Source organism: Micropterus salmoides, unplaced genomic scaffold (genome assembly GCF_014851395.1).
Source record: "Micropterus salmoides isolate LMB-PRFRI ecotype aquatic unplaced genomic scaffold, ASM1485139v1 Ms_hic_scaffold_4, whole genome shotgun sequence".
Classification (NCBI taxonomy): domain Eukaryota; kingdom Metazoa; phylum Chordata; class Actinopteri; order Centrarchiformes; family Centrarchidae; genus Micropterus; species Micropterus salmoides.
This window is the reverse complement of record NW_024043372.1, coordinates 11,249,415-11,266,936: the sequence shown is the minus strand read 5'-3', so window position 1 is coordinate 11,266,936 and position 17,522 is coordinate 11,249,415. Positions and strand designations below refer to the sequence as shown.

General features: G+C 41.5%; 1 protein-coding gene across 2 annotated transcripts in view; it reads right to left on the bottom strand.

The window, feature by feature from the left end:
- igsf21a (immunoglobin superfamily, member 21a) overlaps positions 1-17,522 on the bottom strand; it is a 212,911-nt gene that overhangs the window by 5,019 nt on the left and 190,370 nt on the right. For both annotated transcript variants that reach the window (XM_038697467.1, XM_038697468.1), the window contains exons 8-9: positions 9,904-10,096; positions 7,009-7,047 (exon numbers count right to left, since the gene is read on the bottom strand). In XM_038697467.1, coding sequence (XP_038553395.1) covers positions 7,009-7,047; positions 9,904-10,096 — 232 coding nt within the window. The remainder of the gene's footprint in view (positions 1-7,008; positions 7,048-9,903; positions 10,097-17,522) is intronic.

Sequence of the window (17,522 nt, the reverse complement as noted above, 5' to 3'; positions counted from 1 at the left end):
TGGGCAGTGAAATGTTTCATTTTTTAATTCATGGGGTCAGAGTTGTCCACAACTCAAATCAGAATTTAAGGAGAAATGTTTTATACCATCTCAAGAAGACTTCCTATCAGAAAGGTAGGAAGGTGCTGCATGTACAACTGCAGTACTTAAATCTAACTAAAGTAATTTCCCTGACATTTGTGTACTTTTAATAGACACATGTAAAAGGTTTTATACTTCCTGTGAATATAATCCAATTAATCTTATTTTCATACTGTATATCCGTTGTGTAATTTGATAAATTATGTTGTATGTGGTGCTTGCATCGCATACTATTGAGACTTCATTGCCCTCTTCAGATTCTCAGATTCAGACTCTCAGACTGCAACATGTGTCTTTGTAAAGAGAAAAAAGTCTCTAACTCTGCCTGTCAGCTCGCTCTGCTCCGTTAAAACTGAATTTACCATACAGAATTGAATACGAGTGCACTCCAGATTTAGCTGCAGCTAGCTGACCATGTGGTTCTCCCTATACCACAGTTCTGTGTTCATGCAGCAAACTGAAAGCACTGTCTGTCAGAGCGTCCACATGCAAAGGGAAGGAAGACATGGCTGGTAGTATTGTCTTCAAATAGAGTTGCTAAACACCTCAGCACACTGAAGGAAGCCATCTGACTGTGTGAGGAACAAGCTTGTTGATGTGTGTAGGTAGAGTAGGCCTAGAGCTCTCCCGTCTGACTGGTCCACCAATAGGAGAGAAGTTCACCCCTTGAGACACAGCCCCTCCTTATTTGTATAATGAGGCAGAAATGCATAGAGAAATGTAAAAAGGACAGCAGAAATAAATACCACTGGGGAAATAAATAGGGTAGAAAATGCAATGGAAGAATAAAACAGACAAAAATATTAAAACACACACATAAATAAATACATTTAAAAAAGAAGTAAAGTTGAAGATTATAACGGACAATAAATAAATAAGGTAATTATTACAAAGGTGAATAAATAAATAATCTAATTAAAATCGATATATACATTTATGTCTCCTTGTATAATTTAATTACTGCTTACATTTATTTATTTACTTAATTTTTTTGTGCATTTAATCAGATGTTTATTTATTTATTGAGCATTTATTTATTTCTGTATTTATTTCTCAATTTGTCAGGATCAGTCCTCCATATCTGCCAAGTCATGGCAAAAATATATGACCCTATAATCGCCTAACTTAACAGTGACCATTTTAACAGGGAAAAATATTGTGTAGTCTGAACACGGCATTATTTAAGTTAGCTGCCTTTACAAACCTACTTGATATCTCTGACAGTGGCTACATCTGTTTGTACTCCTACCAGTCTGGTCCCTGTGTCTGATCTGACCTCTGTTCTAAAAGAGGATTCAAAATTAGAATTTTCTTTTTTTGAAATAAGAGATGTAGCATGTATGACAAACATGGAAAATGAGGATTACTTGATTAGGGCTCCTGTAACTTAAGGTATTAATATTTGTAAGTCAATTAAGGCAAAGTCCATCAGTTTTGCTTTGTTTCCACAACCATGTCTCAGCCAAGATGATGCATTGCCCACAATAAAACAACCCCAAACCTTTGACACTTCCACCAGCCTAGAAGCGTCAGAGAACATGTCATGAACATAAATTTCACTCATCTCTTAAATTCTGTTCATTATCATACAGTACAGCTCAACAAAGTGTCTAGGAAACTGGAATTCTGACAAATATGAATGAATATAACCCCTCATCTGAAGTTTAGTTTTTCGCTGCAGACCTTACTGATTGAGCAGGGGTGGTCCTTCCCACTAGTACCAGGCGAGGAGTTGGGTATTCAGTCATTAAGCAATCTGGCACGTGTGTGGTGACCTCTTGGGGCCATGTTGTACGCCAATTTGACTTGCATGCAAGGCATGTCTGCGCATCCATGCTGACCTGATTCTGTCCTCCCTGTGACACACCTGCTCCTGTGCTTACCATAGCATTTGCATATTCAGATTTGCATCCCTAAGATACCACTAGCAGAGACAGGAAACATAGGGGAAGTGAGATGGGAAAAACAAAGTGCAAAAGGAAGAGAATTTGAGTGTGTGAGAGGACAAGAGAGAAATAATGAAATGTTTTTAAAGTAGGAAACAGGAAAAGTGAAAAAAAGAGTCAAGCCCATGTCAGACTACAAGACTGTTCAAATCTCATCTGACTAGGGCAGTTCAGCTTAAAGACAGCGCTGCTTGCCATCTGCTTGGGAAGCTGTTCACACTGTATGCTGGGACAAACATGGGTGCAATGCTATGCAATTATGCCATTCAAATCAACCCATTCTCACTCTCCAACTCGTCACATATGGACACATGGTCAAGACCCATTGGCGTCAGTTTGTAACAAACTGGGGATCCCTTTAGTGTCATAGTTCAATGCATTGGGGGAAGCCCTGTAGCATCAGTTTTTGAGGGTAAAGGCAGGTATATGATATTTTACAGAAAATACTGAGCACGGAGGTGGTTGGGGTGGACGGAGGACCAGAACCCCAACTTTGAACCAGGAGACCGCGGTTTGTGTCTTGTGCGAAACGAAACATTAATTATTTTTATTTAAGTTATGCGAGTTACGTAAATTGCGCAAGTCACGCAGGTAACGTAAGTTAACTTGATCTTTTCCTAACCTTAACCAAGTAGTTTTGTGGCCTAAACCTAACCAAGAAGCTTTTGTGCCTAAACCTAACCAAACTGCAACGTTTCATGACGATGGCGATGTTTCGAAACCCTAGCGTTTTATCAGAATGAGAAATCAGAATGAGAAATACTTTATTGATCACCGAGGGGAAATTCTTTTATCACAGTTGCACACTTATCAAGGCATTGGGAATAGAAAATAATAATAGAAAGTAGGAAGCATACAGAGTATATAAATTTGAGAGTATAAATATAAGATATAAAGAACAATATAAAGGAGTGTGGGTATTTACAATATTTATATTCTTAAAGAATCGTTATGGAATTAAAGAATTATTATGGTGAACGGTTATACTAAATAAATAGCAGCAGAATAGCAGCAGAGAATATTGCACAAAATTGCACAAACAGGTAATAATGTCCAGTATAATAACTAACTAAGGGCCTGTGTGCCAGTTAGAGGTTGATGGCCACAGGCAGGAATGACTTCCTGTGGCGCTCTGTGGTGCATTTTGGGGGGATGAGTCTTAAGGCCGATTTATACGGTCTACGTGTGTACCTACGCCGTAGGCTACGCACGTAGCCATGCATTTATACTTGTGCGTAGGTGTGTCCGTCATTCTGCAATTACACCCCCAAACGCTAGTCGGCAGTAGCGCTACAGTGTCCACTGTGTTGACTTTTGCCAGCTGAGCAGGCTAACTTCCGGTTTAGCGTTCCGCTAACGTAAATGGGGGTAAAATTGTATACGTGCGGCTGGTGTAGCCTTTTCAAATGTTACCGAGCGAATGGATCAAATTCTGCGAATCGAGTCATTTCACTCGGGTTACGACAGTCAAATATATTGATTCACTGTGTTACAGCCGCCATTTTGGCCGCTACTAAAAGTTACTTCAATGCGCGGGGTACTTCCAGTCCACTCGGAGGCATTGCGAGGCTACCCAGCCGACCAATCACAGAGCTTACGGTCCGCGTCGACTTGACGTGTAGTTACATTTTGGAGGAGGTGCACGTCAGGCGACGGCGTAGGTGACGGCGTAGGCTACGGGGCTACGCAGAGGCTACGCCGATTTGACGCAGACGTATAAATTAGCCTTTACACTGAAAGTGCTCCTGTATTTGAGCAGCACGTCATGGAGTGGGTGGGAGACACTGTCCAAGATGACATGAAGTTTGGACAGAATGTTCCTCTCTGACACCACCGACAGAGAGTCCAGCTCCACTCCCACGTTACTGGCCTTGTGGATCAGTTTGTTGAGTCTTTTAGCATCCGCTACCCTCCACCTGCTGCCCCAGCATACAACAGCAAACAGGATAGCACTGGCCACCACAGACTCATAAAACATCCTCAGCATTTTCGAAAAGATGTTGAAGGACCTCAGCCTCCTCAGAAAAAACAGACGACTTTGACCCTTCCTGTAGAGGGCTTGGGTGTTCTTGGCCCAGTCCAGTTTATTGTCAATGTGCACTCCCAGGGATTTGTAGTCCTCCACAATGTCCACACTGACCCCCTGGATGGAAACAGGGGTCACTGGTGCCTTGGGTCTCCCTAGTAGTCATCAGACAACTTCTGAAGATGGCAGTAGTTGAAGTCTGTGGTGTAGTAGTTGAAGTCTGTGGTGTAGACGGTGAAGAGAAAGGGAGAGAGGACAGTCCCCTGCTGGGCTCCGGTGTTGCTGACCATGCTGTCTGACACACTGTGTTGCAGGCGCACATACTGTGGTCTGACAGTCAGGTAGTCAACAATCCAGGACAAGAGGGGGGCATCCACCTGCATCGCTGTCAGCTTCTCACCCAGGACCACCCGGATGGTTTTGAAAGCACTGGACAAGTCAAAAAACATGACCCTCGAAGTGCTCGCCGGCTTGTCCAGGTGGGCATAGATGCAGTTGAGCAAGAAAATGATGGTGTCCTCAATTCCCAGTCGGCGCTGGTAGGCGAACTGGAGGGGGTCCAGAAGAGGTCTGACCATGGGCCGCAGCTGGTCCAGAACCAGTCTCTCCAGGGTCTTCATAATGTGGGGTAGTGGGGGGGGGGGGGGGGGGGGGGGTGAGCAGGAGCCATTGAGTCAAATCTGTTAAAGAACAGATTAAGTTTGTTGGCCATGTCCAAGCTGCCTTCAACTCCTCTGCTGCCAGTTGGTCTGAAGCCAGTGATGTTACTCATGCCGCTTCAGACCTCCCTCATGTTGTTCTGCTGGAGTTTCCTCTCCAGCTTCCTCCTGTACTTCTCCGTAGCCTCCCTGATCTTCACCTTTAGGTCTCCCTGAATGGCCCACACCTCCTCCCTATTACCGTCTCTGAAAGCCCCCCTCTTTGCATTCAACATGTCCTTGATGTCCTTTGTTACCCATGGTTTGTTAATTGAGTAACAATGGAAAGTCTTTGCTGGGGCAGTGCAGTCCACACAGAAATTTATGTAGTCTGTGATGCACTCAGTAAGCCCATCTATGTCCTCTCCATATCCCCTTTTCCACTGCATAGTACCAGCTCGACTGAACTCGCCTCACCTCAACTTTGTTTGGTTTTCCATTGTGGAAAATTTGTACCTGTACCTGCAAGGTTCCAAGCGAGCTGAGGCGATACTAAAATGTGATTTGAAAACACGGCAGACTACTGATTGGTCAGGGAGAATTGTCACTATTGACTGCATCATCATTGCGCACGCCAGACAGAGGCCAGCAACAGAAAGTTTTATATTTTACAGTTTTTGTATGTAATTTCATCACTAAATCCACTTCCGAGAAGTTTTGAGGTGAGAAATCAACTGTGTAGATTTCGAATTTTGAAAGTTTTACGAGAAGTGATGGCGGAACAAAAATGTGCTTGAAAGTTTTTTGAAAGTAAGTTTACCTTTTCACCAGAGGCACATATCAGGGAATGATGTCAACCAGGTTGTGGTCTGACCTGCCCGGGGTGGAGGGGGGAGCGCTGTAGGCATCCTTAACGTTAGCATACAGCAGGTCCAGGGTCCTCTTCTCTCTAGTATGGCAGCTCACATACTGGATGAAGTCAGTCAGTGTGATGGTCATAGTGACGTGGTTGAAGTCACCCGAGATAACTATTGAGGGAACTCGGGTGTTGAGTCTGGAGCTCAGCAATGACGGTGTGGATGGCGTTACACACTGACATCGGATTGGCAGAGGGTGGAATGTAAATAGCAACAGCATATTAATTTCCCGTGGCAGATAATATGGCCGGAGTCCCACATTGCACATTGGACATTGCACATTTATTGTTGCTAACTTTACTGGACGTTGCATATTTATTGTTGCTAAGCATTGCTAACATAACTGCGGAGGCTTAAATGTCTAAAAATGACGCTAAATGGGTACCCAGGGTGTAAAAAAGCGATGCCAAAGGGCCTTGACCAAGCGTCAATTTGTGACGAGTTGGGAGTGAGAATGTGTTGAATACATTTTCCAGTTAATCAACAATACTGAAAAAAAATACAATTCAGGTTTTTAATTGATTCTTATTTCATGGTACAGAATTTACAATTTACAATAAGTGCACCTTGCAATGATTACTATTTCTATAGTCACCCTCTGATTTAAGTCTTAGCGAGTCTTGGACCACTTCATACTTGTGTGAAGCCATCTGACAAGACTCCAAACTTGGATATTTATTACACTACAGCATAATCTGCACTGACCATAAGGCGTCAGAGATTGTGATCTGGGCTGCTAAAGAAAAGTAGGAAAAAGAGAAAGAGCAACCAGAATAGGATGAAACGGGAAGAGAGGTTGGCATTGGAAGACAGAAAGTGAGTATGACAAGTCAGAGGGGAGGAGAGGTAAGACAGACAGAAAGATTGAAGTGGAAAGAGAGAGGGAGTGGCAGAAAAAAGGAAGAGATGGAAAGGTTGTTGTCACAGCCCTGCGGCTTCTCCTGACAATCCCTCATCTTTACATACGATAATCTCAGAAGCCGCAAATGAGCCACTACTGCACATATGAAACACCAATAATCTCACACTCAACCAAAAGTGACAGCCTCGGTTAGTCATTGGAAGAGGCTTGTTGCTTGCTGCTTCTGAACATTGGCAAAGATTAATCCTGACTGAATCACTCTCACAGAGTCTATCTGGGAAAATGCATTCAGGACAGAATGAGAAACATCAATACTTTGAATGTTGAAACCACAGTCTCCCAAAGAATTTGCTTCTCTGATCAGTGCCAGATTTCAGCACACATTTTCTGACTGAACAGACAGCAGTGTCACATTTTGTTCTCATATTACATACAGCGTCTCTGGAAATATGATGATCAAGCGATACAGCAGGAATCATGATGTGCATTATAATGAAATACACTCAAAACTAGTCATTTCTGTGGCTGAAATACTTACTGTTCTGATTCTGTGTGTTTTTCATCATGCTTGGATTTTCTGTTGGAAACAAAAAAAAGGTCAACTGTGAGATGATCAAAGAAATGCTGCTGTTACTGAGAAACTGAGTGACTCAATGAATTAAGGAGGGACTTAATAGGAGGATGGAATAGAGAAGGATAAAGACAGAGAGAAAGAGAAAAATAGCAATCTCTGACAGAGGTTGTGGCTTTCTAATGAAGCTGAACTCCAAAGTTCCTGTAGCACACGTTGAATGGCACATCCCCTGTGAGAAAGATTGGGCCTGTTAATGGAAATGGGAACACAGAGCACAGCACCAGAACAACCAGGACACTTTCAGCAGCAGTAGGAACACGCGACTACAGCTGTTGCCAGCCAGTCTGGGAAAGTGGGTTGGAGAAATCGACTCCACCTTTAATAAGTAGTACAAATGTCTGCCCTGCACAATACCCTCTGACAATGTGTTTTCGAAGTTCTCGGAGGGATAAAGTAATTGCAAAGGAAGAACCAGAAGGGCTTGCAGAGTATTGGCAACACCCCTGAATTCCACTTTGTGAGCTATTTTTTGACTTCACATATGAGCAGGTGGAAGCCACATATATGGCACAGTGTGACACTTTTCTGGTCTCACGGCAACCACATTAACATAGCAGCTCCTTTGAGAGGCACAGGGAAATTAGTGTGTGCGCTGCACATGCACGCTTGTGTTTGCCTACCCCAGCAAATTTGCATAAGCATACATGTCTGTGTGTTTCTGCACGTGTGTGCAGTTTGGGTGTCTGCCTGTGCATGTGTCACTACCCAGCTCTTCAGTGCTGACTCACTTCAAAGTATCTCAGAGGGTATTATCATTGAGGGTGGCTAAAGATGTACATCATCAAGACGTGATGAGAGTCACTATACCAAGCCGTCATTATACTCTATTATTCCTGATGATGTATATTGATCACTTTGCCAAGCGAGCAAAGCCCCCAAATACTTCTCTCTCTTCACCCCCGGCCGAGAGAGAAGTGTCTCATCTCAAGGCCACGGGGGACGGTGCCAAGGTCACTTAATCACCATTTACTTCCCCTAAGCGTGAGTGGAAGCAATCTACAAGGAGCAGGCAGACAGATGGGCCATACTAGGCACGTAGCCGATGACACCTGAGGGTGCATCAGGGTGTTAAATAGACATTAGTGTTCTTCCTAGCAAAACGCCTCCCATGGTAACGCCTCCCTAAAGTGGCACTTTCCCCTTAAAGTGGGTTCTTATTAGGCCCGCCCAATAATTTGTACATTTGTGACATACTTTAAACCCTGTTCACAAGATTGTTTCAGGCGGAGGATTTAAAAAAAAAAGATGGATACAATATTCTTTGTTTCAGACTCGATGAAGTATGAAAATGGTGTCAACCTGATTTACGTTAATAGGGCCCTTCAGGCTGCTGAAGTGCTTATGTGTGTGTGCCACACACATTTCTGCATTAAAAAAAAAAAGTATTTCTCCTTCTCTTTCGTGACTTGACTTCTGTAGAATACACATGTAAAAAGCCCTAACATTGTAACATTGCTGTCTTTTTCTATCTATAGTAAGGTAATGTCTTCTGGGATTCCAAACAAAGGTCTCTGTAACGTAAATGTTGTGTAACGTCTCTTTTCAAACATGACAGCGCTATTATGGATAGAGCTGCAATGCTGGCGATATTTTATATCTGGTATGTGAGGGACTGGTAGCACTTCTGAGGTAAAATTGTGGAAAATATTAACATCAAGGAAGTACTGTTCTCAGTACTCTTAAGGGCTATGTCTGTGACTGATTTTAAAACGCATTTTGTAGATGAGGGCTTAATGACTGTTGTGAGTGTGAGGGAGGCAAGCACCCCTTTTCAGTAAAGGAGAACCCCCAATAGACTTCAATATCAGAATTGATTTAATATGATAAAGAAATATGCTGTTTAATACATAAAATATAATGTATGTATATTTAACACTGTGTGTGCTGTAGCCTTTCCGTTGTTTTTCAAGTTTTTCAAATCATACTTAAGTCATGTGTGATTGCCATTGTGATGTTTACAGAAAAGTGACTTGGGGGCTTATTCAAAATTATTCAGTTCAAACATGTCATCACATTTACGTAAAACGCATGTGTGAAAAGGATTAAGAAAGCAAACACTCATTTAGCTCTTTTATTGATAGAGCTTTGTGAAGAAGCGCAGAATGGCAGATCCCAGTTCTTCCAAGAGTAACCAGAGTAAACAGATCCAGAGGAGCAGGCACACAGATATAATAGAGCCTGTAAGACATCCAGTTCCCACATCAACACCGGTAAATGAACTACTTCCAGGTTCTGATGAACACTTTACCTTGGTTTGGCCATTGAACAAAGTGCTTTTCTAACACGGCCAACAACAAAGGTCATTTGATTTCATCATGGCCCTTTCATGCCATGTTGGCTGCTGGTGTTTAAGTGAAAGCAGTACCAGACATGACATTGATGGAATTGCCACTAAATCCCTTGCTAGAGAGTAGTTATCCTCACTAAGTGCAGCCTTAAAAGAATGTGTTGTTGAGCCAATTAGGGATACAATCTCTTATTAATCACACACTTAGCTGCATTAATGATTCATACCTAAAAGCGGCCACATAAATCTCCTAAGTATTTTTCAAAGATACTGTAGATACATGAAATGAATTTTGTAGAATTATGTAATTTTCTGTGACATTTAACTGTGTAATTGTATAAGTGTTCCAGATAATTCTTGTGTAGCCAAGTTGTTCAGTCACAAAAAAAAGTGTTTCATATTCATCGCCTTCTAAATAATTAATCAAACTTAAATTGATTTCAGTTTAACTGCTAGTGTATTAGCCACTCCCGAACGGGTACAGGGCACGTTGCTGAGCTGAGTGTACATACCAAAGACTATGAGGCGAGTGTGCGTATCCGTGGATCCCAGAGGATTCTGGGCCGTGCAGCGATACATGGAGCCGTTGAGCTCAGCTGGCACTCTCTCCAGAATGAGCTCCCTCCCCTCTCGCTCAGTGCTGCCATCCAGCAGGCGACCCCCCACTCGCGTCCAGGTGAAGAGGGGCTCAGGGAACACCTCATTCTATCAACACCCAGCAAACACATGGCATAGAGAGAAAAACGGGAAGAGAAAGGAGAGGAAAAAAGAGATAGAGGGAAAAAGAGGAAAGGTGGGTGAGAGGGTGGTGCAGACCAAGTCTACGAGTCTCAGCCAAGAGATTAAGAGCAAAGGATACATGAATAATACAAGCTCCATTTTCCCCCTAATGCAGTGCAAGTTAACAACATGCATTAATAATCAACACTTCACTTTACAACATTTTTATCTCTTCACAATTTTGACCCCTCTAGAGAACACCCCACACCCCCATTTCCAATTTAAAAATATAACACTCCATAAAACAGTATTACATTCATATAAGTGGGTTAACATGTTCATAGATAATAAGAGGACACAGTAGGAGGGTGAATCTCTTGCATGTTTCCACCTCTGAGGTATAAGGTTTTATTTCTTTTTCTTCCTTCTCACACCATAATCCCTCCCTGACACATGTATTGCACACACCCACCCACATGCCCACACACACACACACACACACACACACACACATATTGAAGTCTTTTTGAAAAAAACAAAAACAGTGTTTCTTTCTTAAGGTATTTTTTCATAATACAAGTGTAAAATTGCTTTCAAATGTTTCCTTTAAAAAATTGCCAAGAGGGGAATTGCAACCTTGGCCAATGTCTACTCTGTGGTGAACACAGACTGAATTTGTTTTTCGCTGTCTTTCTACAATGGTAGATTTAAACATCTCCCTGTGACAAAATATTCAGTAAATAATTACAACATCAGAGAAAAATTATTTAGAGGTTTTACCTCCATCATTACTTACTTAGCTACATGAACATCACACACTACACACAGAGAACTTCAGTATCAGAAACTATATAAACTTTATTACATGTTTCTGGATTTTAATCATATCAAATATATTCACCATATTATTTTATATCATGTCACACCAGTTTTGTCACACAAATTACTTATTAATTATTCTAGTTATTATACAGTATATTTTTATTATGGCCTGTTTGGAGTAGATCATTTAATGCAAATAGAAAGAAGACTGTGGATAACAACCTTCATAACTTGATTTATGAAAATTCCCAGGTCTCAGGATGTGTTTTGAAATATTCTTGGACTAGACTTTGTTGTGGTTGTTTGAACATCTTTAGAGCATCCATTTTAAACTCATACATGACAATAGCCACATCTGAATTATTTCTTTCTCTACCATTTTTCTTTCTATTCACAATGTGATTGAATCTTCTTTTGAAGTAGGTATATTCCCAAAGAAATTAGTAATTCAAGAGATTGGAGGTCTGACCTCAGTGATGTTTTGGGAGATCAACAATATGACCTCATGTTTTGTGACAAACACAGTGAATGAAGTAGGCTAGGTGTAAACAGGTCTTCCATGTGCTATAACCTGTGATGGGTAACTATTCACTGTGTAAAATATGAACGTAGTCTCTGTGACCACAGTTATAGGTTTTTTACGAACATTTGTGAAGATCTATCTTATTTAAAAATGGGTAAAGAGGTGGGAGGAGCAGCACCCACCCATGTCCACCAAAGCGTTTTTTTCTGATGCCAGTGTCATTTTTCAGTTCATTCCAATGGGAGCCCTGCGTTTTTACCAGGAGCGTGGCGAGGCGCTGAGCGTTTTTTTCCGGTCGCCGAGAGTTGAAAAATATTCAACTTTGGGAAAAACGCTGCGCTCGTCACTGTCACTTTTTACCCAGCCGTCCAATCACAGCGCAGGAGGGGCGGGACAAACACCGCACCGACCACATCCGATCTTGAATGAAGCGATGTGTCTACTCGCCGAGGTGTTTCCTCGCCCGCAAAAATCTCATGAACCCACGTACGGACAGTCTGTGCTCTCATGTTTCAGCCTTCTCTTTATGCAGAGCAAGGGCCAGAGCAAGTAGGCCTACATACTTTGTGGTTACATTTTTATATTCAGTAAAATTAAGTAGGCTTTTATTAATTATTTTTTATGAAATTATGTATCATAGCAACCACAGCGTCTCGAAAAAAATTAGGCTATAGCTACATAACTTTAAGCCTTAATAGGCCTATAATTTATTCCCCAGTACAGTTGTCCTGAAGGGGGAATTAGCTATATGCCGTTTTTCCATTACTAGTACCAGCTCAACTTGACTCGCCTCCAATCTACTCAACTCGGTTTGGTCGTCCTCCCTTTTCCATTGCAGATAGTACCCAGAGATGGGGTACTAGCTCAGTGTAGCTGGTTGTCATAGCAACGCCACACAACTGCCGCTACGTAATTTTCAATGCAACACACACACTAGCGACCCACTCACAGCTTTCTCTTGATTTAAGTTCAAATGTTTTCAACATTTTTGGGGGCTTTAGCCCTGGATGTTTTGACTGTAACCCCGAATGTAACTCAACAACGGCAACAAAAATATTTTCCATGTTAATATGCAATAATCTTCATGATGCACCCTGTCTCGTAGGTGTCCAAAGAGCGGAGGCTTGCAATAATATTGCTACATTTTGTTTAAAGTTCAAGTAACGTGACCCCCCCACCGTTACTCAGCCTGCCTGCGTTTAGAGGGAGCACGAGAGGAGAGAGAGAGAGCGCATTGCTCACAGCTTCAGAATATCATGACACACCTGACCGTGATACTAACACCTGTCACTCTGTGTCCTGCTGTCTCTCTCCCACTCGCTCTGTTTTCTGCTGTAGGATGCATCATTCTAGTGATAGCAAGTTCAAATCTTTTGACAGACTCGTTCATTCAAATCTCGTTCATTAAAATGAACTAATCTTTTTTTGAGTCATTTCGTTCATTTGAACTAGGCTGGTTATTGCGGCGCTGCAGCCCTCTAGTGGGCGATTAAAAAACGTTCTCAAACACAGAAGGCTGCCTGGCTTGCTTTATTTGACAAAGTATAGGCTAATGCACAAATTCCCCTCTTGATTACTGTATATCATCATTATATAACCCCCACTGGGCCCACAACCAAATTCAAACCATGTAAAAACCATAGAAATATGTTGTCAATATGTAATCACCACTACTCTGGCTAAATCCTTCCATTTTCACAATCCTTCCCGAATAGTATACAACCAGACTAGCCACATAAAGGCTTATGTATATAATTATCCTATCCATGAGTAAAATATTAATATCAGATTTGCAGTAAATATATTGAAGTAATAAGCTTGATACACTATGTGAATAAACACAATAAAATTCAACCAATTTAATAATAATCTGGATCAAGTCACCAAGTTCTTAAAAGAACTCCAGCACAGAGAGAGAAACAAAGAAATAAACACATATAAACGCAGCAGTTTGGCAGGTCTGAACGCAGAATGGGCCACATCAGGTCCGGATTCTGCAGACAGAGAAACACACATGAGCACATCGCTCTCAAACACGGCAGGTTATTCACTAGTCACGAGCTGTGAAACAACAGCACGGCTCTGTTGATAAATAAAAAGGAAAAGTTACGTTGCATTCTCTGGCGGACCTGGATCAGCTGTTTACAGAGCTAACGCTAATGTTGCTATGTGGCTGTTTTTTAATATTTTAATGACCGGGTTTGTTTGTTTTGGAGAGGAGACGACCTCTGAGGTAATTCGGCTCCAGGTAGAACCCTGTCAGGGCTCTGAAGTGGACCCAGAACAACTCTCATCAGCTGTTAGCTGTAATGTTAAACACTAGCAGGACTAAAGTTACGGTGCGGCTGTGTTAAAACTATAACTTAGCACAACATAACTGCGCTGTAATAACGTTATGCTTTATTAAATGTCACAAAATAGATATTAGATATAATGTCAGTCCAGCGACTGTTACCTGACAGCCGACCTGCCTCTCATTCTCCGGCGCTGGCAGCACTCAGCCTGCCGAGTGAACGAAAGACTGAGGAGGACCAATGTGAGCGGTGAACGAGTCGTTCATTCCTGCTCCACAGTAGGAGCTGTCACGTGACAAATGAACGACTCAAACCTAGAGACCCACAGTTGAGAATCGTGAACTAATCAATTCTGTTTCCTGTGCTGACGGAGCCCAGGCAGCTGCCCTGTGACGAGTGAACGTAAGAGTCCAAGATCCTTCACGCATGCGTGAAAATGAACGAATCACTCACTGAGACAACCCATTCCTCCCAAGTCATATACATGATTAGGTCTTATGAACGAAACATCATTCCCTCGAAAGTGGATGTGATCTGCACTTTTCGGAGGTGCTGAAGTGAACATTTGTGTGGAATTGTGGTGATATTTCTGTCTGATCACAAATGTTTTCAGTTTCGGTTTTCTTCCTCTGATGAACAGCAGTGCGCTCCTCTCATCGAGTAGGCTACAAGTCAAATTATTTATTTATATAGGCAATCACATCTCTTACAGCACCCACTCCCTCCCCTTCTGCTCGAGCTGTTTCTTGTGTTGTGGGGCAAAAAATAATAATAATTTGCCAAATGCGCGAAAATAACCGATATATAAACTAAAAAAAATAATAAGCTACTGATTACTGCATTACATTCTATTATATTTTTATATTCTGAATTGTCCTTCCCTTTATAAAAATAAAGACATTTCCACCATAAATTGGTGCAGAAAATTTCTACAGAATTCAGGAAATAAAGTGTTTAATGCTCAAAATCTTATCCCCCTATTGAATATATCGTCAATGAATAATTCTTAACTGAAGTCTGATTAATTAAGCTAATTTATCATTGAGGTGAAAAGGTGCCATATGCACATTTGAAAAGAATTTAGGCTACTTCAGGTGTGCCTGCGTGTATGTAGACTCAGCTGGGATTAAACTAAAGAAAAGTTGATCTACAGGAGAAACATATCTGACAGCAATACAGAATGCCTGACAGGCTTACTGCATTATATTACACTATATTCTTCTTATTTTGAATTGTCACCTGAGACATTTCCTCAATAAATTGGTGCAAAGAAATTCACCAGAATGCAAGTGTTTAAACCCCAAAATTTTCAGGGGGACGACCCCCAGACCCCCCCAATTTAATATTATCAGTGTTAATTATTATCAGTAGCAATTATAAAATTCACAATAGGCCTAAATGTAGGCTATATACATAATTTACTGGTTCTTTATAGATGTACTTTGGGTAGGCGGCAATGGGGGGTGGGGGGAGTTAAATATGAAAGATTTCTGTGCTGGGCTAAGCTCCCAGTGTTACAAGAGCCCGGAAATGCCCCTGCTCAGAATGTAAAGACAGATAAGCGGTATGAAAACCTTACAGCTGTGTTTTCCTCTGCTGTTGTTGCTGCAGCGGTCTCTGTGACATTGGGACCAGAGGGCTATGTGAGTGGGCGGCTGGCCGGGCGCGGGAGCTCCTCCCGCAGGTTGGCGCAAACATCTCCCACCGCCACTTGCGGAGCTCCTGTCACATTTTGGTTCCACCATCACTTTTTGTAAAACTGTCAATGTTCAAAATCTACACAGATGATTTCTCACCTCAAAACTTCCCAGAAGTGGATTAAGTGATGAAATAAAGTACGAAAATTATAAAAAATTTAAACTTTCTGTTGCTGGCCTCTGTCTGGAGCGTGCAATGATGACGCAGTGAATAGTGACGATTGTCTCTGACCAATCAGTAGTCTACCGTGTTTTCACATCACATTTTAGTATCGCCTCAGCTCGCTTGGAACCTCGACGGAGGTTATACAAATAAAAGTACCTGGTAGCAAGTACAACTTTTCCACAATGGAAAACCAAAAAAAAGGCGAGTAGAGTCGAGGTGAGTTGAGTTGAGTTGAGGCGAGTCGAGCTGTTACCGTGCAGTGGAAAAGGGGCTATAGAGACCAAAATAGTTTTTGTACCAGGCTGACTCACTTTTGGAGCCAGCCTCAAGTGGCCATTTGAGGAACTGCAGTTTCTTGGCACTTCCACGTTGGATTAATTTTTCAGCCCCAGAGGTTGCTGCTTGGGAGTAACAAGTAACATGTAATGTTACGTAATTAAATTAAAAAATGAATGTTTATAAAGGGGTTACATTAGAATTTTTAAATTTTTGATAAAAAGCTTATATGTAGACTATCCTTCTTTTTACATATTTTTGTCAGAAAGCCTTTCTTACAAGGAGCTATCACAATGTAGACAGGCTCCATTCATTGGGCAGTATGTGCTCAAATTTTGAGCCCCCTTCAGTGCTTGAAATTCTACAGTTTCAAGCAGTGAATCAGAAAAGGGCTCTAACATTACTGTACAGTGTAAAGCTTGTTTACCAGCAGTGAAAATTCTCAAGTTAAACAAGTTAAACCTGAGGAAACATTTACAGATAAGTTAATGTAACTTTAATCAGACGCATAAAATAAAGGTTGAATCAAAACAGACCAAAACAATCCAACTTGTGTAGATTAATCTAAACACTGTATATACCTGTGTTGTAGTCCTCGAGATCGGCCTTGTTCTCAAGACCATTTTTTGAAAGTCTCGGCCTCGTCTCGGAATCCACTACATTTCTACTTTGTCACGGTCTTGCCCTCCCTTGGTCTTGGTCTTGATTTGGTCTCAACCCCTCAAAGTCTCTAGTTCAAACTAGTTAAGAGTGCATGATGAAACAACTGAATATGAAAATCAGTCCGAACTGTAGTTTGCCCTTCCTTCCAGGTTTTTCAAGCTCAAGCAACTGCTTATTATCAGATGGTGCATTTGGTTTCAAATGATACCATTTTCACATGCCCAAACACACCAAATACTTTATAGTTCAGATAAACTGCTGACTGGCATAAAAGAAAAAAAACTGTTTAAAATCAGTTTAAATCAGTGAAAATCCTCAGTTTACTGGTTTGTATTTGTTGTGACAAAGCTGGTTAGGAATTTTCTAACCTCCAAGGTCTGTGTTTAAATCATAATAGAGGTTAAATGAGTTAGTAGATTGAGACAGGCTCTCAGGCTCTTGGGAAAAGGTCTCATTAAGATAAAAAAAAAAACTAAATACTAAATACTAAAAGCGTTTCAGTGAGACCTTTTTGTCACATAACCCCAAGAACCAAAGGAAAGTCCACAGGGTCTGTGGACTATGCTGCTGAAACCATCAATGTCTTATTTAATCTCATACATAAAGCAACATGAAAAATTAATACCAAGTAAAAACGACACTGTAGGATGATCATCTATAATAAATTCCTAAAACAATAAACCGGAGGGGAAACTGGCATAATTTTATCATATAGGTGGGAGGCACAATTATCAGTCTTCACACACAATCTTATCTGCTTGTGAAACCCCAAAGCATAGGTCCAGTGAAGGATAATAGAAATTTGCTGTCTGATCAGTCTACATGCACTGATGCCCATGCTGCCAAAGGGCATGACTGGCTGCATGCCACAGCCAGGCCTGTATATAATAACCAATCTTAACACAGAAAAACTTTAAAAGATTCCCGAGGTCATTGGGGAGACAGTAACACATGTATAACACTCTGTGCA